The following is a 22,853-nucleotide window of genomic DNA, read 5'->3' on the forward strand; positions in this document are numbered from 1 at the left end:
AACATATTTTCATATTTTTTTTAGAATAATATAGAGAATTTATTAAGGACAAATTTGACAGTAAAATCGTGGTTTTAAATTAAAAATTGAGGTAGTTAAGGCAATTTTGCTTCAGACATTTTTTCACAGGTGAATTTTCACCATTCCTGGGAATATATCTAGCACTAATTGAAATATTCTTAAACAGACATTAGTTAGAAGAAGTGTATGTCTTTTTCAATAATTTGATATATGAACGTTTCTCGTACCTCAAAAACTTTTTGAATTAGAGGCATTTTGGTCAACCAAAGTCTAAAAAACATGACCGTGAGTTAGTTATTCAATAAAATCCACACAAAAGAAAACAATAATAACTTTATTAGTATAAACTATTGATAAACGACACTAAAAACTACATCAGGCTGAAGCCGACGCGGGTTTTGAGGCCTCCGAGGTGTCTTTTACGTCCTGGGAACCCCCGATGCTCTCCTCAAACTCCGCCGGGTCGATCAGTTTTTTCTTACCAAAGGGCGGGGGGCCCAATAGTTTCTCCACATCGTCATAGTTAAGAGTTTCTTTTTTTAGTAAGGATTCCGCAAGCTAGAGAAAAAGTGGGCAAATAGTAACGAATTTATTGTAAACATTTAACAGGAATTATGCAAGAAAAATAATATAACAGCGCATTCACCAGAAAACTGTGTTAATATTTAGCAGTTAATAAAAATTCGCTGATTTGTATCAAGTACGTAAGAGATGATGCTTTAAACCACCAAAAAAAAAATGATACTTTCTCACCAGTTCTAAGTGTTTTCTGTGCTTCTTCAGGACTTCCTCGGTACGTTTATACGCTTGTCCTACTAATCTGCGTGACTCGATGTCGATCAGGTTAGCTAATTTTTTACTATAAGGTTTCTTTCCTAAAAAAAATCGGTTGAATGGTTTGAAATATTGGACATAACATGGAATTCAAGCATTATTTGTGCTAGTTTTAAGTCTTCTAACGCTTTAACTTAGTGCTTAGAAGCATATTTAAAAAAAAAAAATGTTTTTTAAGTTTATTATTAATGAAATGGCTTAGGGGTTAAAACTGAAAATTTTGAATTTTCGTGTACCCTAGGACCTACTCCCTAGGCATGGGAACTATTACAATTGACCTCTCGATTTAACAATTTTAAGTCAAACATTCTTTTATTTTAAATTCAACGTTGCTCATTATTAATTTTTTTTTGGTCCTTATACGTCACTCTCAAGCGGAGTGTTTTCAGAGGCTTGGAAAGTGTCAACAATAATACCTGTACCAAAAGTAGAAAATACTGTGATTCAACGATATTTTCGTGATATACCCATCAGGTTTTCGTGAGCGTCACTCATGTGAATCTGCTGTAATTAATATAATTATGCGATACCTTTTTGAAAGGGCAATTTTGTTCTGGCTGTGTTTCTCGATTTTAAGAGAGCATTTGAGACTGTAAATAGAGCTAATCTGTTAAAAACATTGTAAAAGATGGGTATTAAACATAAAGTTTTAATGTGGTTTAAATCTTACTTACAAAACAGGTCGCTAAAAAATAAATTTAAAAACAGCGTGTCAGAGTTACTAACAAACGAATATGGAGTACCTCAGGGAACTGTTTTAGGTAATGATATCGTTAATGTTATAAGTGACTGTAATATAAAGCTTCTTGCTGACGACATTATGATTTATTTAATCGGGAGGGATCTAAATGAAATGCAAATAATTCTTAATAATGATTTAAATAATTTATTTAAATGGCTTTGCAGTAATAGTCTTTGTCTTAACAGATCAAAATCTATATTTTGTTTATTTGGGAAAAAGAGCAAATTAATGTGGAAGATAATTTAAATTTTTAGGCACATGCTGATTACATAACTAGAAAATTTTCCAAAAAAAAAATAGTTTCACTATTATGATATAATAGGATTGCAGCTTGAATTTTTCTCAACAATTTTTTACAATATACCAAAGTTTAAAATTGAACAGTTGCAACTTGTACAGAACAGAGCAATGAGAACCCCGTATTTGATATATTTATATGGCACTCTTGCTGACTAAATATGTCGTTGAATAAGGTTTATCAACGTTATTATTAATATTATATGTATTCTTATTTTTATTAATTTTTAGGGAATTTTTTTGGTTTTATATATAGCTATTTATGCTAAATAAAGATTATTATTATTATAAGATTTTAGCTAAAAATGATTATTAAATTAATATTTATAAGCGTTTCTTACCTAATTCTTTAGTATCTTCCTCAGGAAAACTGATGAGTCCGATCGATTCGTTCATGCCATACTCTTTTACGTTCGCGTATGCCATTTTGGTCACTTTCTCCAAGTCGTTTTGGGCTCCGGTGGTTATCCTATTGAAGACTATCGATTCGGCCACCCTGCCTCCTAATGTCATACACATTCGATCAAAAAGCTAGAAAATATTATATATGATATTAATATACATCTAGATAACCTGTATGTGCATTAGGGGGTGGAGCGAATTTTCGATTTCTGGAATTTTAATTACCCTGTATGCTTAATAGGTGCCTATTGTAGTAAGCCAAAAAAAACTTAACGTCAGAAAACAACTTCTTCGGCTGCCGAAAGTGCCTTAAAATTTCGGAAATTATGATGTTTTTTATTAATTTAGCGAATTTTTTATTTCTTAAAATTTAACCACCCTGTATATTTAAAAGGTGCCTATTGTACTCTCAAGTGAGCCAAAAAAAAACTAAACGTCCAAAAACAATATCTTTGGCTGCCGAAACCTCCTCAAAATTTCGATAATTAAAGATAGAATGAATCCGACCAACCTAGGAAAGATACAGCCAGATGCAAAATATCAGAGCAAAAGATTTGCGGGAGCCATTGGTAAGACCCTTGAATCGTGTGAAAATTTACCAGTCGTACAGTTTGAGAAAATTGAAACAATTTTACCATTAGTTGATCTAGAAACCGTAAGTACCGATGCAAAGTATTTATATGAGATGTGTCAAGGAATCACTACTGGAGTTTTAAAAGACGATTGGGCTCTAAAAGCGCCAGGGAAAATGTCACACTCTAGATGGCTTACCACAGCCAATAGAGTCCTAAGGTTATACGTTGCTACCAATGAGCCCTCTCAAAACCTTAAAATGTTAACAGAGTTTATAGTAAAAGTGTATGCCGTATGCTGGTTTCAAATTAAATGCCATTGGTCTTGTAAGGATGGTGCTAGGCACTTGTTTAGCATTATAAATAAATCTCGTTACCTCCCTGAAGAAATAAAAAAAGGTATTGATCCCGTAATTGAGAGAAATGGATTTTTTTCGCACCCAGAAAATATTTTATTAGCCATGTTAGGAGATGATAGAAAATATATTCGAGAGTTAGCTTTAAGAAGGATTTTAAAATACAGATCAACCGCAAAAACCGAGGATGTTAGAATATTTCGCGTGAATAAAACTAGAAATGAGGTGGATGAGGTATGAGCGGGAGAAACCTTGGACAATGCAGTTCAAAAATACTTTAAATCCAGATGTTGCTTTCTCAAAAGTAACCATGTCGATGAAAAATTCTAAATTTAGTGAGACCCAAGATCCGTTATACAAAACTGCCAGAGTGGTCACCGAGGCAAAGAAAAAAGATATGTTGTCCCTTTTACCATTTCTTCCACCCAATACCCATGCACATTTTAAAAACCTACGAACAGAGAAACAAACTGGTTTGAATGAGCAAAATATTGCAGAATCAGATGATGATGAACCTATATATTATATTCAATGAAGTCTGATTAAACTTTCAGTGATATTTTTATATGCTGGCTAAAAAGTAATAATACATTTGATTTTTCATTGTGTTTTTTATTTCATTTGTCTTTTGTCAGAAACATTTCAGAGCCAAAGTGGATCAAGTCCAATAATTTCTAATTAAAAGTGTATTATCACCTTTCATTCCTAATTTTGAATTTTCAAACCATGATGAATATTTAAGTTAGTCTTCATAACACAATTCTAAAAAGAAAAATCTCATTTAACTCTCTCTGAGGAGTCACTTGTGTAATATAACTTTAACTCAATTTATCTCAAAACACTTTAGCTCTGAACGCCTCAATTAATCGATCCTTTAGGCATTTTCCTAGAATCTTAGCAAATGAATGAATAATTTTAATATTAATTAAAAGTAGCCTCCTTAGTAATTAGCGTAGATGAAGTTCGCAAGTTTAGGACCAAGAAGTCCTTTATAGGCAATAAAAATGGACAAAAATAATTAATAAATAAAATAGAATAGTTTATTTGTAAATATATATGTATATCGTAGAAGTGATATGTTAGTGATGCGAAATATTAAAAAAAAGAAAAAAAAAGTTATTGTCTATTATGTGTGATTTATGTTATGTTTGTTCAAAGTAGTGTCCATCTACATATATTGTTCTATTGCCATTAGTATATATGCAATCGACAAAAAAAGCTTCTTCACAGTAATAGTTTTCAATTTTGTATTCTATTTTATTTTTTTATTATTTTTGTCCATTTTTATTGCCTATAAATTAAGTAAAAAAGAAACAATTTATCTCTATAATTTTAATGTTTTAAAATTAATATTCAGTTACCTACGTGCTTAGGAAAAATTGATCTGTGTCTTAATTACAGCCTTGAAAAAGACGTAAATAAACGTCGACACCTTTTCAAAAAAGGAAGTTCTTGGTCCTCAACCTGCGAACTCCTTCTACGCTCCTTTTAGTCAAATTTAAACAAACTAATAACAAAGTTACCAATGGGGGACACTTAATTTGGTATATCATAATATTTTTTAGAATTCATTATATATTGAGTAGATCAAGTCGCAGAGCAGATATGACGGTAAAGTAGGAATTCATAACTATGACAGTTGACAATTTTGACCCGTGACAGAGCAAAATAAATTGCATGATATATTGTCAGTTGTCAATTTTATTGCCAGCAAGTCTTATTGCTATTATGACTTTATAATTTGTAAATTAAGACGTTTTTGACAATTTTAAACATTGGACATATAAGAGGTCAAGGGCTGACAATTTTTTTTTGACATTTGCAGGAGATTATGATTTAATAAAAAACAAAACAGGAATCTGCAATTTTCTTTCAGTAATTAAGCTGATTTGACGATTATGACAATATTGACAGATAACAAGAGTGACGAATGAAGTGAATAATACTTATAGTTTGGGCACTTTTCAGAATTCACTGGTTGAATTAACCCGTTAATCAAAAAAAAATTCGGTAGATTTGCAGCTTTAATAATACCGATTTCTGTTTATGTTTATATTTTTTAATTTTTCAAAGCAAACCAAACAAACTATGGTAGCATTTTCCATGAAAACATTGAAACGTTGCCACTGTTGTGACGTTTAAGAAACTAAAAACCAAACAAAAACGGCCCAGTTCCATTGTAAGGGTCTCAGTTTCTGTTACTATCAGTTTGTGGCTTTTATAGTCGGCACCTTAGAATATTGAATGCCATGTGTATTTAACCAATATACAAACAAAATTTTAAAAAAAAGTGTACTTAAGTTTTTCTACTATTCTCATTCGACCATCAAAATAAAGTTAAAATACCCACAAAAAAAAAGCAAAATGAAAATTGAGTAACAACAAAGTTAACAAAACTAAGCCGTAAAAATGCAAAACCAGGTTAGGAATCCTAGGAAGAATCTATTTGACCGAGATTCCACCTTAAAATCCCGGTTAACCTCGTCGGTCGCAACCAGCTGATTTCACCGGTTAATTTTAAAACGTGGGATTTTTTGTACCGGGTTAATTCTGAAAAGCGCCCTTTATTGCTCCTTTAAGTACTAATCAAACTTAAGAAGATAACAGCTATGACATTTGGAACGATATTGACTTAAGTGGCACCTAACACATAACAAGTTAATAAAATTCCGGTCTCAGTTGAACAAGAAAAGTCCTCCTACCTCTTCCTTACTATACAACTTCTGATCTCTCGGTATATACTGGGCAAACCCCAACGCTAAACTAGTCCTTGGCACAATAGTCACTTTCAAAAGTGCATCGGTATGTTCCAACATCCAACCCACCAGAGCGTGGCCGCTCTCGTGGTAGGCCACCACCTTTTTTTCCTGCGGAGACATGGAGTGCGAACGTTTTTCTGTTCCACCTGATTATTAATTTAAAAAAATTATAAATTAATAAAATTCTAATAAAACGGGACAAACGTACCGACGAGTCTCTCCACGGCATATTCCAAATTGGCCCCGGTGACTTTTGGCTGTTTTAGTCGGGCGGCGTGTAGGGCCGCCTCGTTGCATACGGCCGCTATATCGGCCCCACTGAATCCCGGAGTTAAGAATGCCAACCTGAGAACAATTCCGACCTATGTAACTATGATACTCTCGATGTTCTATCATTAATTTACGAAGTAATTGGGATATTGTTAAAAGGAATTTGGGTGAAGGAAAACATTTCTTTTCCAATAATTTGATATATGAACGATGTTTGTAGCTAAAAACTTCCCGAATTAGAGTCACTTTGGTCAAGCAAGGTCCAAACAAATTAGCGGTTATTATGCAACAACAAAATATTGCATAAAAGCTTCCAGCGAGCGAATTCTCTAACTCGATAGAAAGAAAATTTATTTCTTTTATAGAGTAAAGAAAGTAATTTTCTTTCTAAATTTCTTTTCTTCTAAGTAGAGTTCGGGGTGCCGTCGGCAACCTTCGGAATAGAAATATAGAAAGAGGTTGTATAGTCTTGCTATTACTTTTGTCATTGTTTTGTTTTTCTATATTAAATCTATCACTACTTAAAATCAATCATGAAATTATCAAACTTGAAAACAGTGGTTAGAGTCACTAGTTATTTACCTAAAAGTATTTGTTCCTTTTAAAAATTTGTTAATGGCTTACCTTTTTGAGTAAGTCTCTGGCGGTAGTTCCAATGCGATTCCTTTAAGGTGGTACTGGAAGATCTCTTGTCGCTCTTGCAGGTCCGGATAGTCGATTAAAATATGACGATCGAACCTACCTGGCCGTAATAAAGCCTAGAAAAGAGCAACTATAAAGCAAAAAGTATGACAAAAAAGTTTCCTCAAATTTAAATACTATTAGAAACCTATTTAGTGCCTAAAACCTTACCTTATCCAAAATATCAGCCCTATTAGTGGACGCTAACATAATAACGTTTTCCTTACTGGCCATGCCGTCCATTTCCACTAAAAGTTGATTTAGAGTTTGCTCACTTTCGCCGGTGGCGCCGCCGGCTAAACTCCCACTTCTTTTCCTACCAACCGCGTCAATTTCATCTATATACACAATACAGGGAGCACGTTTTCTTGCCTCACTAAACAGGTCCCTAAAAAAAATCCACAATACATGAAAAACCAGCCTTAGAACTAACCCTTACTTGAAGAAATAGCCCATGTTTTTTCAAATGTTTATATTTTTAATAGGTGGTAAGTCTTCTCCATCCTATTTTATTAATCTTAACTTTTAATTTGTACCCTTGACTTGTCTCACTATTTTTTTATTAGTGAATACACAAGAAGATCTGATGATTCCTAATTCAGGCGAAACAAGTGTAATCCTTTAACCTTATATTCCAATATATTCGAGACCAGTTATCTGAAGTTTAATTTAACCCTTACTTACCTCACTCTTGCCGCCCCTAATCCCCCAATCATTTCAATAAACTCCGAACCGTTCATCGATAAAAATGGCACGTTGGCTTCGGTGGCGACCGCTTTGGCCAGAAGGGTTTTGCCACAACCGGGAGGCCCTAGCAGTAACGCCCCCTTAGGCACCTTCGCCCCCAAGGACTTGTAATGCTCCGGTCTTTTCAAATAATCCACGAACTCTTTAATTTCGATTTTCGCTTCTTTTAGTCCGGCAACGTCGCTGAATTTCACCCCTTTACCCTGGCCCATTAGTGGGTCAATTAAAGTGAATTTTGCTCTGGTCATTTGGCTCTGAAAAAAATGGGTGTTTTCGAACGGTTTAGAAAAGGGGCGGTTTGGGACTTACGAATACGTCCATGCTTAGTGGGGCCCTAAGGGCCTTATTTTTTGCCAAGTACCACAGTAAAAGACCGACGAAGAAAAGAGATGTAAGCAGTTTTCCAGCTGAATCGGTACTTCGTTCATAAATGATAGGGACTCCATCCTTTATTCCTAATCTCCTTTCGGCCTCTCTCAGTTTGTTTTCAAACTTTTCTACATCTGCTATGTTCATGTGGTAAGTTCGAAGGTCTGACTATAAGAAACCTTTTTGTAAAGTATAAAAAAAGCTTAACATTTATATTTATATGATTGTAGTATACACCTACTAGGAGTGGAGATTTCAACTACTCAACAGTCAGTTGGTTCAAGACTAAGATCTATTTTGAAGCATTTAATGTTTCCTACATATTGTAATGAGTTGTTTGAATCTTTTTCTGATGCAAGCCTTATGCAATTTAAGCATATACTTAATCCAAATTCCAGGTTCTTAAATTTGGTGTATTGTAATAAAATTCAGATATTTTGACTTTGTCAATAATCTCTCTAGTCTCTACCCCTCCAGGTCTACCCAGTAAGGTTTTGTTGTTTTGTAACATTTACTATTTAATATTCTGATAAATTAAAGCCACAAATAAGCTTAACTATTTTGAAAACATTAAAAAAAAATAAATATTCAAAAAACCAATTCATTATATATAAATCTTAAAAAACAAAGGATATATAAAGAAAATATGTTAATGACTATTGACTTACCTTGCGTCCTTTAATAACTGCATCAGGATAAAGGATAATAGTAACAATATCAATGTCAGGCCTCACTATTAGTTGTTCTACTTCCCCTTTCGCTAACATTTGATAAAGGAATTCATTCCAAGAGACATATCTTACCACCTAAAGTATAAATTAATATACAAAAAATGTACCAAAGATTTATCTTACTTCAGGCTGGTTTGTTGTAGGAAACATCAAAGAAATTACTGCTATAAACATGTAAGCAGTTAACATCCACACAAGGGCTTTCGCTAATAAAGTGGACATCTTATCCTTATCATCGTCATTCTCCTTGTCTTAAAAATCAATCATATGATTACAAAAACAGGTAGAAAATAAATTTATTTACCAGGTTTTTCAGGATCTGGGGGTTTAAGAGGCCCATCACCTTTTTGTGACAAATTTGGTGTCGTACTAAACTTCCTTACTTGAGCCAAAAAAGGATGAAGTTCAGTGACTCCCGAGCGATATAACAGGGCACAAACTGCTGCATATTCTTTATTTAAGATTTTTAAATGCTAAAAAACGATATTTTTTTAACTTGGAACCAGTAACAAGCTTAAAATATTTACCTTGTGAAATATTGCATTAGAAAAACTGCCTGAATGAACCCTGTTTATCAGCTTGACGGGAGACCCAGAGACCTTACGAAAAGCTTGAAATTTAATGGGGTTATAGCCGATAAGTAGCCCCAAGGGCATACGAGGATTTTTTACCGCTTTAAACATCGTAAAATGTATTTTTTATAGTATAATTGTTTGTTTGGTATTCGGTAATTTCTGAATAAAATTTGAGGTTAGCTGTGTCTTATGCACAGCTGATTTTGACATCTCGACATATCTGACAAGCAAGTGAGTGGCATTGCTATGACAACTTTTAAGCAGAAAATTGGAATCTTGGCATCTTATATTGCATTAAAAAATTGCTTAAATATACCCATTTTATCAGCTTGGGAGGCGAAGATTTCTTTCGGCTTTAAATAGTGTAACATGTATTTTTCATGGTATAAACATTTGTTTGGTTTTCGGTGATTTCTGCATAAAATTTGAGGTTAGGTTAATCTTACGCACAGCTAATTTTGACATATATGACAGACATGTCGGCTATATTGCCATGGCAACTTTTGGGCAAAAAATTGGAATCTTGGCATCTTGGACTACGAAATCCCTTAGAATTTTTTTTTTATAATTCTCTACACTATAAAATAATTAAACTCGTAGTACAGGCAGGTAATTTGATAATTTATAACTAAAAAAAAGGTATATGGTTCCAGGTACATCTGTGGTAGGGCCATCAATAAACCACACAAGATGTTAATATGTCACGTGTTGTGTCGTCCCTCTAATCTTTGTTTACATTTCTTATTAGCCGCAAATTACAAGAGCAGCATGTCGCCGCCATATATCTTGATGCCTCTAATACGGCGTGAGATCTATTTTAAAAACGGCCCGCGTATATACACGTTATAACGGCCCGTTTAATTTTAATGTGGAAGAGTACGTGATTTATGGGATGGGCTTTTTCTCTTAATGTATAAATTTAAATTTTTGTTCTGAAGGATTTCGTTGACATTTGCCAACTATCGACCCTCAAATTAGACAAATTAAATCCCAAAAGTTTTACCGGATTTACGGAATTTCGAAAGCAATAAATTCGACCTGTCAACGGGATCAGCGTGACGGGTGACAGGTCGAAACCCCGAGTAAAAACCGAGCAGATTTTTTTACTTAAATCAACAGAATGTTGGGATTAAGGTGTCAGTTGTCTAGGGATTGTTATTGTTCATCTGTTGAGGGATTTAGCGCCAAAATAAAAATCCGATATCCGAAGATTTTGACGTATTTTTAAACGTAGAAAGATATTAATAAAGTCTATGGAAACCTTATTGCATATGAGCTAAACATCAATGTTCTGCCCATCCCTAATTATGACATTGATGACAGTATTGACATATTGCCCATCTCTATCGTGACAGTAGTGACACTGAGAGTTGACCGTTTGAAATATTATTAAAACTGTAAGATTGTTTATTAATTTATATGTATTTATTACAAATACATATAAGGCCAATGGGGCTGAGGAACCTTAAAATTCATTGGTTTACGTTATCATATTAAAATGTCGCCCATCTCTATATATGAGCGGAATGACACTAATGACAGTGTTGACGTGTTGCCAGTATTTACAAAGACAGTTGACATTGACAATTCCAGAAAACATTTATTTTGTTAGGATTTATATTGCGACGATTATAAAACTGCATAAAAAAAACAAATTTTAAGTCAATATAGGCCTAAAATATTAAATGAAATACGGTAAATTCTTTATTAACTATTCTTATACAACATACGTGCAATATAGGAAGCGCTATAATAGGATACTTTAAGTAACCATTACCATATGAGTCCTAATGCTGCAACCCTAGCCTAATCCTACTCATGAAGAGAAAATCCGGAAAAAAGAAAGCCACTATATCACTCCCAAAAGAAAAACATCATTTTGAAGAGGTAGATAAATGCGTATCTGTCGCTCCCGTCTCTCCACCCCCTGCGCTAAATAAATAAAGGCATTACGCTCTATATAGTGGAATTAAATTTAGAACAAAACGTTTGGCAGTATAGTGGCCTGACGTACCGCGAATGTTGTTTTAAGGATTTCCCTTTTCGGTTACGACGGCACTTTTGACAAAAGAAGAGGGGCTTCCCGCTCTTCGTTTCTCTCTCTTGCACCCTCGCCAGGCTCGATATAAGAACGTGAAAGAGGGAAAAAAAACCGAACTGAATTGAGGGTTCCCCTCGTTATAAAGTGGCAAAGCCCCTCAGAATTTCGTTGGTCGAGTGTTATTCTTTCGGAGTAATTTATTTTTACCACTCTCTGACACTGTGTAGGGCTTGAAATAACAACTTTTTTCAGTTTGGCTGCTTAAATGTGTATATATATATATATGTTGCAGCCCTAATTTGTTATACTTTATTTGAGGCTCATATTTAGGTCTTGAGGGCCTCAAATGGCACTGGATATGCCTAGGAATATGTATATGCGGGCTTGATGTATTAATGTGTTTGTTCAGAAAGCCACAATATGCGGCATACATGATTTTTTAAAATCCAATGTTTCGGTTATTGTTTAGCGGTCATTATCAGTTTTATGCAGAACTTAATAAATATATCTGGACTGTTAATGCATAAATGACCGCTGTTTGGGGGCCGCCATTTTTATAGTGGTTGTGTCTTTTTGATGTTGGTCACTCTGAACATTTTCAGCGTTGCCAACAAAAAATATATTAAATGACGCTAGTGAAGTTGACGACGCTGACGTTTGACATAGAACCTGTCACGAACTAAATTAATTTTTTCCATTGACATTGTTTTTAAATCATTGGGATTCTAACATCACGACTCGACATGACCGATTCTAAATTATATACTTTGTCAATTATTGTAAGTATTGCAGATTGTCCAGTTTTTGGCGATTTGTAAACGACACGGGTAGATATAGCTTCCTCCTTATTTAATACGTGGATAATGTGTCAGCATCCTTTTTTAAACGTATTTGGTTCACTGTTGGTTTCTCAAAAGCGAATTATTGTGAAAAATTGTCTGTCTGGGTTGTTTATGATAAAATTATATATAGGGTTGTTTATTTTTTATTTATTAACCCTTGCTAATTCCATAACCTCATAAAATCATCTTATTTTGATTTTTTTTGCTTTCTTTTATAAATTTTAACGCAATTCTTAAAGAAGTACAAAAAAATCTCAGACCTAACGAAACTATGTAAATTAACTTTCTAAAATTAACTAACCATTTTTTTATTTATATCTTCCTTTCTCTTACAAATTGTTACTGCCATAAATCTGTCGTTCTTTGACGTTTATTGTTATTTGAAGGTTATGTATGATCGTGGATGTAACTGAATGTAATATATTTCGACTTACCAATAAGACATGAGTCAGAAAAAGAGAGACTCACGTACATAACAATGAGCAAAACAAAGAAAGGTAAGTTCGTCTAGTAGTTTTTAACGCTTAGTGTAATCTCAATCATCAAGTCATGGAAATTCCTCCCGTGCGATGAGTATTAATAGAATCCTAAAGAAAAGTAAGATTTTATGGTGCGAACGGACGATATCAATATTGACAGCTGACAGTAATGACAACTGACATAGGATTTCATGGGATGGCATGCGCTACTTCCATCAGCGTTGACAGTTAACAGAAATGACAAGCAACTGAAAATTTCCTTGACATTTCCAATCGTTGTAAAATTTCATGGGATGACAACAGAAATATCATTATATTACAAATTATTAATAAAAAGATTTAGAGGTTATGTCCTATAATTCTTCATCTAAACTGATAAAAAAAAAAAACATCTTGTCGAACTTGCATTGTCTTATTTATTTAATGTAACACGACGTTTCGGTTGGTAAGTATCTCCAACCGTTATCAAGTGTAAACTGACAGCAAACTACTATTCTATAGGCTTATATACTAGATGTGTGCAGCGATGTGGAAAGGAAAATCATCAGTGAAAAGAGTTGGGGGGAGGACACGCCTCTCTCTAGATCCTACACTGTCCTGAGAGTAGAGGCTTCCAGATGTCGGGTACATCGACGCTTGGCTGGCTGAAGATCCCCTGATTCTGTGAAATGAAAACTGCCTCTACGAACTTCCTCTTCCGCCAGTGCTGTTCCTTGTGCAGAATCTTGGCTTCTGACCAATGGATATTGTGTCCATTATGCCACGCGTGCTCTGCTATTCCGGATTTGGAAACCTCTCCTCTTTGGGTCCAGCTGCGATGTTCCTTCGCTCTGACTTCTAGGGGGCGCTTCATTTCACAATTTTTGGTATCCAACAGGCCATCTGGTTTGGTCTTTGATACCACGCTTCTGATAGTGGTGCTAGATCTAAAGGCAGTTCTAATATTGTACTTGCTGGAAATGCGTCGGATTTGTTCCGATGTACCCCTAATGTAAGGTATGGGTAGAAGTCTGGTTGTCGTGGTGGCCTCGTCTCTGATTTGATTTGGACGCGTCCTTTGGATGGTCCTACTTATTAGTTTCTTTGGATATCCATTCTGTTGTAGGTCTTTGTAGATGGTATCTACTTCAGTCTTGAGATCCTCGTCGCTTCTACAGATGGTTCGAGCTCTATTGTAGAGGGATCTTCTGATGCCTACTTTGGTGGTTGCAGGATGGTTGGACTCATAGTGAAGATACTGGCCCGTGTGTGTTGGTTTTCTATAAACTGAAGTTCGTAGATTTCCACCGACCTTTTTAACGAGGACATCTAGGAAAGGTAGAGCTGAGTCCTTCTCTGTCTCCATCGTGAACTTGATTGTTGGTCTGAAGTTGTTGAGGTGAAGCAGAAACTCCTGAAGTGCTTTTTCCTCTTTGTCCCAGAGCTTGGGTTTGTAATGGGAGGAATCTATTGCATCTTCCTCGAACCATTCCATGAAGATGTTTGCTATTACTGGGGAAAGAGATGAACCCATCGGAAGTCCTTCGTCTTGGGCGTAGAATCTATCCTTGACCTGAAAGTAAGAATTACGAAGACAGATATCCAAAAGTTCATCACCCCGTCCAGAGGCAGTGTGGTCCGAGTTGAGAAAGCTGCATCCTTGCTTAGTTTGTCTCGGATGATGTTAAGAGACTCTCCTATGGGTATATTGGTGTAGAGACTTTCGACATCAAAACTCACCAATCTGTCATTGGTCTCGACTTCGATCCCTCCAAGAAGGTCTACAAAGTGGGCAGAGTTTCGCACGAAAGACGCTGCATTTCCCTGGATCGGTCTAATGATCTCCAAAAGGAATTTCGAGAGTTCTGATGTCGGCGAATTTCTAGAGCTCGTGATGGGCCGCAGAGGCATTTGCTCCTTATGAATCTTGGGTAGTCCGTATAGGTGTGGAGGTTTGCTATAATGTGGTGTCAGCCTAGAGCGTACCTGTTTGCTGTCAGTTTACACTTGATAACGGTTGGAGATACTTACCAACCGAAACGTCGTGTTACATTAAATAAATAAGACAATGCAAGTTCGACAAGATGTTTTCACTGTACCATTGTCTACCACCTTCAATAACTAAACTGATAAACTCGCTTCAAATGACATTTTGATCCTAGAGATAATTCTGCGCCAATTTAACCCTCAAAATCAATTAATACTAAATAAAAATAGTCCTTAATAGATCCGCGCGTTGTAAACGTAGCTATTGACTTTGACGTAAAATTTCATAACATGCGCTATTTCCATTAACGTTGACAGTTGACAGAAGTGACAACTGGTAGAGAATGCCATTGACATTGACAGTTGACGTAAGGTTTTGTAGGGTGCCAGGGCGATTGGTTGAAATACTGGACGACAAAGAAAATTTTTAATAGGGTAAAAAAAAACGGAAAATACGTGAAAAAAAAAGCGCTTTTATCGATTTTATCGTGGTCCTATCGTATAATTTCCGATAACGAGCTGCTTATACATAAAATATTCTTTTTAAATGCCACAAAAACAAACAAAATCCTGATATATACTTTAATAAAAGCGATCGGGGAAACGGTCTCGCACGTAATTACGAGGATATTTAATTGGCCCGAAATGTAATTTTTATTTCGCCACCCACTCAGTGAAGGTCCGCGTGTTTATTTTCTCGATTATAAAATTATAACAATAGTCACACGGATGATTTCCAATAATTTTTCTAATAAATTATCTGCTGGTAGTTGGTAGTAGCAACAGAACACTGTGGATCAGTGGCGAAGCGTCCATTGAACCCTTGATAATAGTAATAATACTACAAGAAAACAATATACATTTTATAATGTAATAGCATACATGAAGATTTATGCGAAGAGGTATGCGAAAATTATAATAACAATAATGTATCTACGAATATCAAATATACACAATATAATTAAAAAGTTAAAACGTTCCGGTATAGATAATAAACAAATAATATTTTATGACTTACTGTGAAAAAATGTAATTTATTTATATTTAATTAATTTGTAATTAATTTTTTGTAAATATAACCTCCCAAAACCCTTGTTTAGTTTTTGTACAATTGGCACCACTGAAATTTATCAAAGTGACCAACGTCGGAAGGACACAATCACGCAAAATGGCGATCACCAATAGTTGTGGTCATTAACGAACTTAGCTCTTTTATTCCTCAACATTAACTCATAACAAAACATTATGTTGATTCGTACCTACTTCTTCTTTCTTTCGTAACATAAAAGGACCCACAAGGATTAAAGAATGTCACATTTTATTGACTATAATTTAACATTACTCCAATAGCAATATATACGGGGTGTTCAAAAATAACACACCTACGTCACTGATAAAAATGACAACGGGTTTTTTTATGACAACGTATAATTGGGAAAGGGGGAGCGAGAGGGGCGCCCTTCCCGTTCCCATCATTGACATATTATATCGTCGGGACTAAGTGAACAAAAGAGACATAAGCAACATGGCGGCCGACCAATGGGAGGGCGGAGCGCCGTGGAACAATGGGGCACCAGAGCGGCTTCGCTGTCCAGTTCCGTGAGCGCTTGAAATAACAAAAGCGAATCGACGAGTTGGAAGGGCGGAATAAGCGACCCGAACAGGGGAAATCTCTCGTGTAATCGCGGAGGTTTTGTTCGATTGTATACCTGGGAGGTGCGAGAAGTGTAAAACAACACAAAACACAAAAACATAGAGAAATGCCGGTTGTATGTACGTGAAGAAATCCTCTGGCCCTCTATTGAAGGTGCAATAATTCGAACTAATTATGACATTTGTAAGCAATAACTCTTTTGGCAACCGGTATAACCAATCAGATTCTAAAGAAAACGTTATCAAATCCGGCGCCAAATTTGAATTCAATTAAGCGCGGGAAATTCTTATCTTTTAAATTATTTCAGATGTCTGGATCGCGATTCAAAATGTCCCCAAAAGCCTGGAAGAGTTACAAGATTACTTTAACTATCCGACGATACCATTTTGTAAAATAGAGAAAGTAGCAATGAGAATGAGTAATTTATTTTGTTAAATCTATTCAAATAGAGTCGTAAAAAAATAAAAATGAAATCGCGAATATTCGGTTTTTTCCAAATATCTTCGGAAGTATTCGGAATTTTTGAATTTGGTGCACATTCAAAAACGCGTTTTATTGTGCACCAAACTGCGCAACTTTGCCTCAATTTAACCGACCTCGTATCTCTTCTAGTTAACGAGATCCCAATGGTGAGACTCAAATTTGGGACGCCCTGTACATATACTCATTACACCATAAGACCTCGCTTTTGTCATACAACGGAGCCAATTCCCTAAGGATTAACCCAATCCCACATAAACGAAGGAGGAAACCGGGAGGGAGGAGGCAACACGAAAACTCCCTCGGGTATTCGGTTTTAATTTGTTTGCCTAATGGATTGCGCGCTCTCTTGTGTCGGATGTCAGAAGTTAATTGTATTGATACTGTTTTAATTTTGTTTGTTGTTTAAACGTGGATTAGCGGACCCTTTTGGAGGACTTTCGGTGCGATGTGGATCGGTTAATAATGCTCCCATGCTCCAATATTCCAGGTCTGAATGCGCCACTATCAATCGGCCCGGTGTCTAACTATTTTATTAATAGAATCTGGATTCCAAGATAACCAAGGAATCTTGTGTATGGAAATACAGGTTGGAACATCCAGAGGCGATATTTTAGTTAAAAAATTTGCCAATTAAGCATCAAAAATAAACCTTTAGAATGTCCCTGGAATAACAATTCCAATTATTTGATTTTTAATATATCAATTTCTTCTGGAAAGACTAAACGGGTCTTCAGAGTAGTCAATAAATCAATAATTGCAAAATTTGGACTACTAGAACCCAAGATATTTACTTGCCAATAAAAGACAAAATATTTGGTTACTTACAGGCACTCCTGGAATAAAAATTCCAATTATTTGATTTTTAATGAATAAATTTAAGTTATTTCTTCAGAAAAGACTAATTGGGTCTTCAGAGTAGTCTATAAATCAATAACTGCAAAATTTGGACTACTAGAACCCAAGATATTTATTTGCCAATAAAAAGCAAAATATTTTCTTACTTACAGGCACTCCTGGAATAGAAATTCCAATTATTTGATTTTTAATGAATAAATTTAGGTTATTTCTTCAGAAAAGACTAACTGGGTCTTAAGAGTAGTCTATAAATCAATAACTGCAAAATTCGGACTACTAGAACCTAAGATATTTACTTGCCAATAAAAGCCTGGAATAAAAATTCCAATTATTTGATTTTTAATCAATAAATTTAAGTTATTTCTTTAGAAAAGACTAATTGGGTCTTCAGAGTAGTCTATAAATCAATAACTGCAAAATTCGGACTACTAGAACCCAAGATATTTACTTGCCAATAAAAGACAAAATATTTTGTTACTTACAGGCACTCCTGGAATAAAAATTTCAATATCTTAATTTTTAGTGAATTATTTTCAGTTATTTTTTCAGAAAAGACTAAACGGGTCTTCAAAGTAGTCCATAAATCAATACTTGCAAAATTTGGACTACTAGAACCCAAGATATTTACTTGCCAATAAAATATTAAATATTTTGTTACTTACAGGCAGTCCTGGAATAAAAATTCCAATTATTTGATTTTTAATCAATAAATTTAAGTTATTTCTTCAGAAAAGATTAATTGGGTCTTCAGAGTAATCTATAAAACAATACTTGCAAAATTTAGACTCCTAGAACACAAGGTATTTACTTGCCAATAAAAGACAAAATATTTTGTTACTTACAGGCACTCCTGGAATAGAAATTCCAATTATTTGATTTTTAATAAATAAATTTAAGTTATTTCTTTAGAAAAGACTAATTGGGTCTTCAGAGTAGTCTATAAATTAATAACTGCAAAATTTGAACTACTAGAACCCAAGATATTTACTTGCCAATAAAAGACAAAATATTTTGTTACTTACAGGCACTCCTGGAATAAAAATTCCAATTATTTGATTTTTAATAAATAAATTTAAGTTATTTCTTTAGAAAAGACTAATTGGGTCTTCAGAGTAGTCTATAAATCAATAACTGCAAAATTCGGACTACTAGAACCCAATATATTTATTTGCCAATAAAAGACAAAATATTTTGTTACTTACAGGCACTCCTGGAATAGAAATTCCAATTATTTGATTTTTAATAAATAAATTTAAGTTATTTCTTTAGAAAAGACTAATTGGGTCTTCAGAGTAGTCTATAAATTAATAACTGCAAAATTTGAACTACTAGAACCCAAGATATTTACTTGCCAATAAAAGACAAAATATTTTGTTACTTACAGGCACTCCTGGAATAAAAATTCCAATTATTTGATTTTTAATAAATAAATTTAAGTTATTTCTTTAGAAAAGACTAATTGGGTCTTCAGAGTAGTCTATAAATCAATAACTGCAAAATTCGGACTACTAGAACCCAATATATTTATTTGCCAATAAAAGACAAAATATTTTGTTACTTACAGGCACTCCTGGAATAAAATTCCAATTATTTGATTTTTAATAAATAAATTTAAGTTATTTCTTTAGAAAAGACTAACTGGGTCTTCAGAGTAGTCTATAAATTTATAACTGCAAAATTTGGACTACTAGAACCCAAGATATTTACTTGCCAATAAAAGGCAAAATATTTTGTAACTTATAAACACTCCTGAAATAAAATTAATAGAATCTAGGTTCCAAGGTGACCAAGGAATCATGTGTATGGAGATACAGGTAAGAACATCCAGAGGCGATATCGAAGTTCAAAAATTTCCCAATTAAGCAACAAAAATAAACCATCAGAATTTCCATGTGGCAACCCTTAGGTTAATCCTTTGAATGTGGGGCTCATCCGACAAAAGCCCTATGCTCCCCATCAATAATAATTATTCCCGTTTCGAAATTACTGCGGGAATTTATATGCGGGCTTGTTCCATATTCGATATTGAATAACAATGGGATAAGCCGTTCGCTCTGCTCGCCTTGATAAGACGGATCCATTTCGAAAACCAATTTCGCGTTTCGCGGATCATCGGAGGCCCCTCGGGCCGGAATCAGCCCTTTTGTTTTCCTTTTTGCTCTCTCCTTTGCATATATTAACCGGTTTCCTTTTTTCGTCTCGGGTAATTGTGGGGTAACGGGGTTTGTATGCTTCTTTAAAGGGAGTTTCCAATAATCCCGAAGTTACGCTTTTTTTTTTGATTATAGGGGGCTGACTTCTTCCTTAACTGATATTTTAGGTAATTGGTGGTTAAATGGTGTTACAACTATTTGAATTTCAAATATGAACCCTATAACTCTTTTAGTTACTGATATATGGGCATTTGATATCAGAGAATTCAAATTTTTTTTTGAAGCTTCCAGGGCAAATTTTTTCATTCCACGGATAAAGCGCTGAAATTATTTAATACGAAAAGAAAAAAATATTTACAGGAATGTAATGAATAATAATAATAATAGCATTTAGGAATGTAATAAATAGTTCCATGAATATTCCTTAAGTAATGGAAGGATGTAATCTTTCTAATATTCTCATGCTCTCAAGTTACATTCTCACTCAATATATGCAAATATACGCATGAATATTATACGAAAAAGCAAAACAAGCATAGAAGAAATTGACAGTATATAAAATATGCTCGATTTAAATTATTATTGTGAAATAATCTAAGAACGAGACTTAAGGACGAGAAATATTAATTCATGGAATTAATGCCAAAGCAGTAAAAGATTTATTATTCGAAATTAATAACATGAATATTCGAAAATAAATAAATATTTAATGGGATCGGAATCTACCTTTTATATCTCTGTTAGTTTTTGAGATATGGGTTTTTGGTACCACAAAATAATTCTGATTCTGCTGATTCCACGATTGTACGTTTTTTCTAGATAAAACGCTGAAATAGGTATCTAAAGTATCTAAGAAATAAGTATCTAGTTATTTAAAATGTTGGTCTATTAAAATTTCTATTTTAACATTTACCTGGTTAATAAATATTTGTTTTCTGCTTAGAAAAATAATATATTTGGGCTATAAATGTAGACTATATTTATATGATTATTGATTTGTACTAAAACTATATTCTTGTCAGCAGAACTTTAAAACCTTGGAACATTGAAAGGCTAGAGAAGTAGTATGCCGTGGAACTAAACTATGGGCAGGTTTGTTTGCTTGCAACATGCCAAATGCTTATATAGAAATTGCAAAAATTTTAAATTAAAAAACTTAATTATCATACAAATTTTCAGTTATTTCCGAAGGCACAAAATAATACTACTGCTCCCCTTTAATATAATAAATAAAATATAAGATGCTCTATATCGAAGTAAATATGAACGAACTTCTTTTAAGGATTAAATCAAATTTGCAATGTGATGTGGGGCACCAAAAATGCTATCAGAGATACGAACGCAACGCTGCAAAAGGATTTAGAATAAGCCTCAGAATTGGTAACGTTTTTCTAATTTAACGGCCCTCGTATCTCCTATAATTTCGGAAATAGCAATAGTCATACATAACAAATAGAACACCCTGTATATAAGTATTTTCCACATCACCTCTTTTGTTTCACCTACACCACTCAACGCTTCTTCTCACACCGATCCTTACGGGTTTCCCAGTACGGTAAATAATCCAAAAACCCACCCAAATTGACACGACTTCAATTTTCATGCCGTATACACGAGAACACCAAAAAGTTAATTCCCATTCAACCCTTATTGTTTGCCATTTTAAAAGTCGTTAGTAAATCCTCGACACGTGTTAAGAGGCTTACAATTTAAATACCACCGGAATCCGACCGAGATCCTTAATAATATTCCTGTGCTGGGGGTAATACGGTCAAATATTGTCGGACACACGTATTTGACCATGCTGTTGACGGAAGTACCTTAAAGTCAAAGAATGATTGACAGGAAAGTTGGCACTGTCATTTTTGCAATTTTGCAAAGCCACAAGATATATGATTAAGAATTCCGTCTTTATCTGATGTTTTCAGCTTCAATATAACGCCGCCGTGATACAAAACTAAATTTAGGCACTTAATCCGTCCGTCAGAAGAACATCGTCTATTTATCCAATCCCGATATCTTTTCGCACTTCCTTTATAGACGCCTGTCCAAATATTATTTCAGGCGATTTTCTTCCCGTAATTAAAATTCGCCCGAGGGACACGGACGGCGAGGATCCCATAGAAAAACAGACAGTGAGGGAGCAAGAGAGTGAGTTTCGATTTTATTTCCGATGAATGAATGACCGAAAGGTATAACGTTGTCCCTTTTTCTACACTCTTCTTGAGTAAACAGAGACCGCCCGGAATTCTATTATTGGGGGTGTTTTATTAGCTGCCCTTGTGCGAAATTCATTTTGAATCATCTTAAGCTGATTGGGGTACGTCGAATGACGTTAAGTGGGTCCCTATAGCGACAAATAATGATGATGATTACAAATTTCAATTGAGTTTAATTCACACAAAAAGTCAATTGAAAGTAAAATTAATCGGGATCCTCGTAGTTTCTAGGCATTTATACAAAGCAAAAAAACACCCAGCTGCTCTATGGATATAGGGCTGCCATATTTTTAAAAGTAGAAATCGGGAGCATGGCATGTTCGAGTTTCGAGTCATGCCGCAGGCAATTTTTTTTTCGGAGCCATGAATTAGTTTTAGAGCTGGTATTATAAACATATGTGGGTACTTTATACACTACTTTATACGTACTTTTGTAACATTTTAAACATAAAGAAAAAATAAAAATATATTCTTTGACCTCGTTAACAAAAACAACATGTATTTTATTTTAACGCTACAAAAAAACTAAACATAACATTAAGAAATATACAATAAATTCTAGTTGCGATCCTATAGGTTTGAAATCTTGAGTTTAGTTTGTGAAGATTTATTGAAGATTCAATCTGGGTGCAACACACAAGACCTGCAGGCAAGGTAACAAAATGGGTTTCTTTCACGAAGTTAGACAGCTACATGGTGAACACATAGTATCAGATTTGAAACTTTGGGCAACTAACAACCGTAAACTGGCGAGTTATGAAAACCGAAAAAAATTTTTACTTAGACGTCGTAGTAATAATGTTCTA

General features: G+C 34.4%; 1 protein-coding gene across 1 annotated transcript; it reads right to left on the reverse strand.

Moving 5' to 3' along the window:
• Positions 1-336: 336 nt before the first annotated feature.
• Positions 337-9,550, reverse strand: LOC126735405 (paraplegin). Its single transcript, XM_050439373.1, has 13 exons — positions 9,309-9,550; positions 9,086-9,254; positions 8,905-9,032; positions 8,719-8,856; positions 7,991-8,218; positions 7,619-7,935; positions 7,106-7,322; positions 6,878-7,011; positions 6,192-6,328; positions 5,927-6,129; positions 2,236-2,425; positions 775-896; positions 337-579 (listed from the first exon to the last, which is right to left on the reverse strand). The coding sequence occupies exons 1-13, from the start codon at positions 9,462-9,464 to the stop codon at positions 397-399; spliced, it is 2,322 nt and encodes a 773-aa protein (XP_050295330.1). The 5' UTR covers positions 9,465-9,550; the 3' UTR covers positions 337-396.
• Positions 9,551-22,853: the final 13,303 nt, after the last annotated feature.

This window comes from Anthonomus grandis, chromosome 4 (assembly GCF_022605725.1).
Source record: "Anthonomus grandis grandis chromosome 4, icAntGran1.3, whole genome shotgun sequence".
Classification (NCBI taxonomy): Eukaryota; Metazoa; Arthropoda; class Insecta; order Coleoptera; family Curculionidae; genus Anthonomus; species Anthonomus grandis.

Coding starts and splice junctions, on each gene's coding strand:
- LOC126735405 (XM_050439373.1), bottom strand. CDS start 9,464: ATGTTTAAAGCGGTAAAAAATCCTCGTATGCCCTTGGGGCTACTTATC. Junction 8,857..8,904: donor CTACAACAAACCAGCCTGAA/GTAAGATAAATC, acceptor TTTATACTTTAG/GTGGTAAGATATGTCTCTTG. Junction 7,012..7,105: donor GGGCTGATATTTTGGATAAG/GTAAGGTTTTAG, acceptor GCTCTTTTCTAG/GCTTTATTACGGCCAGGTAG.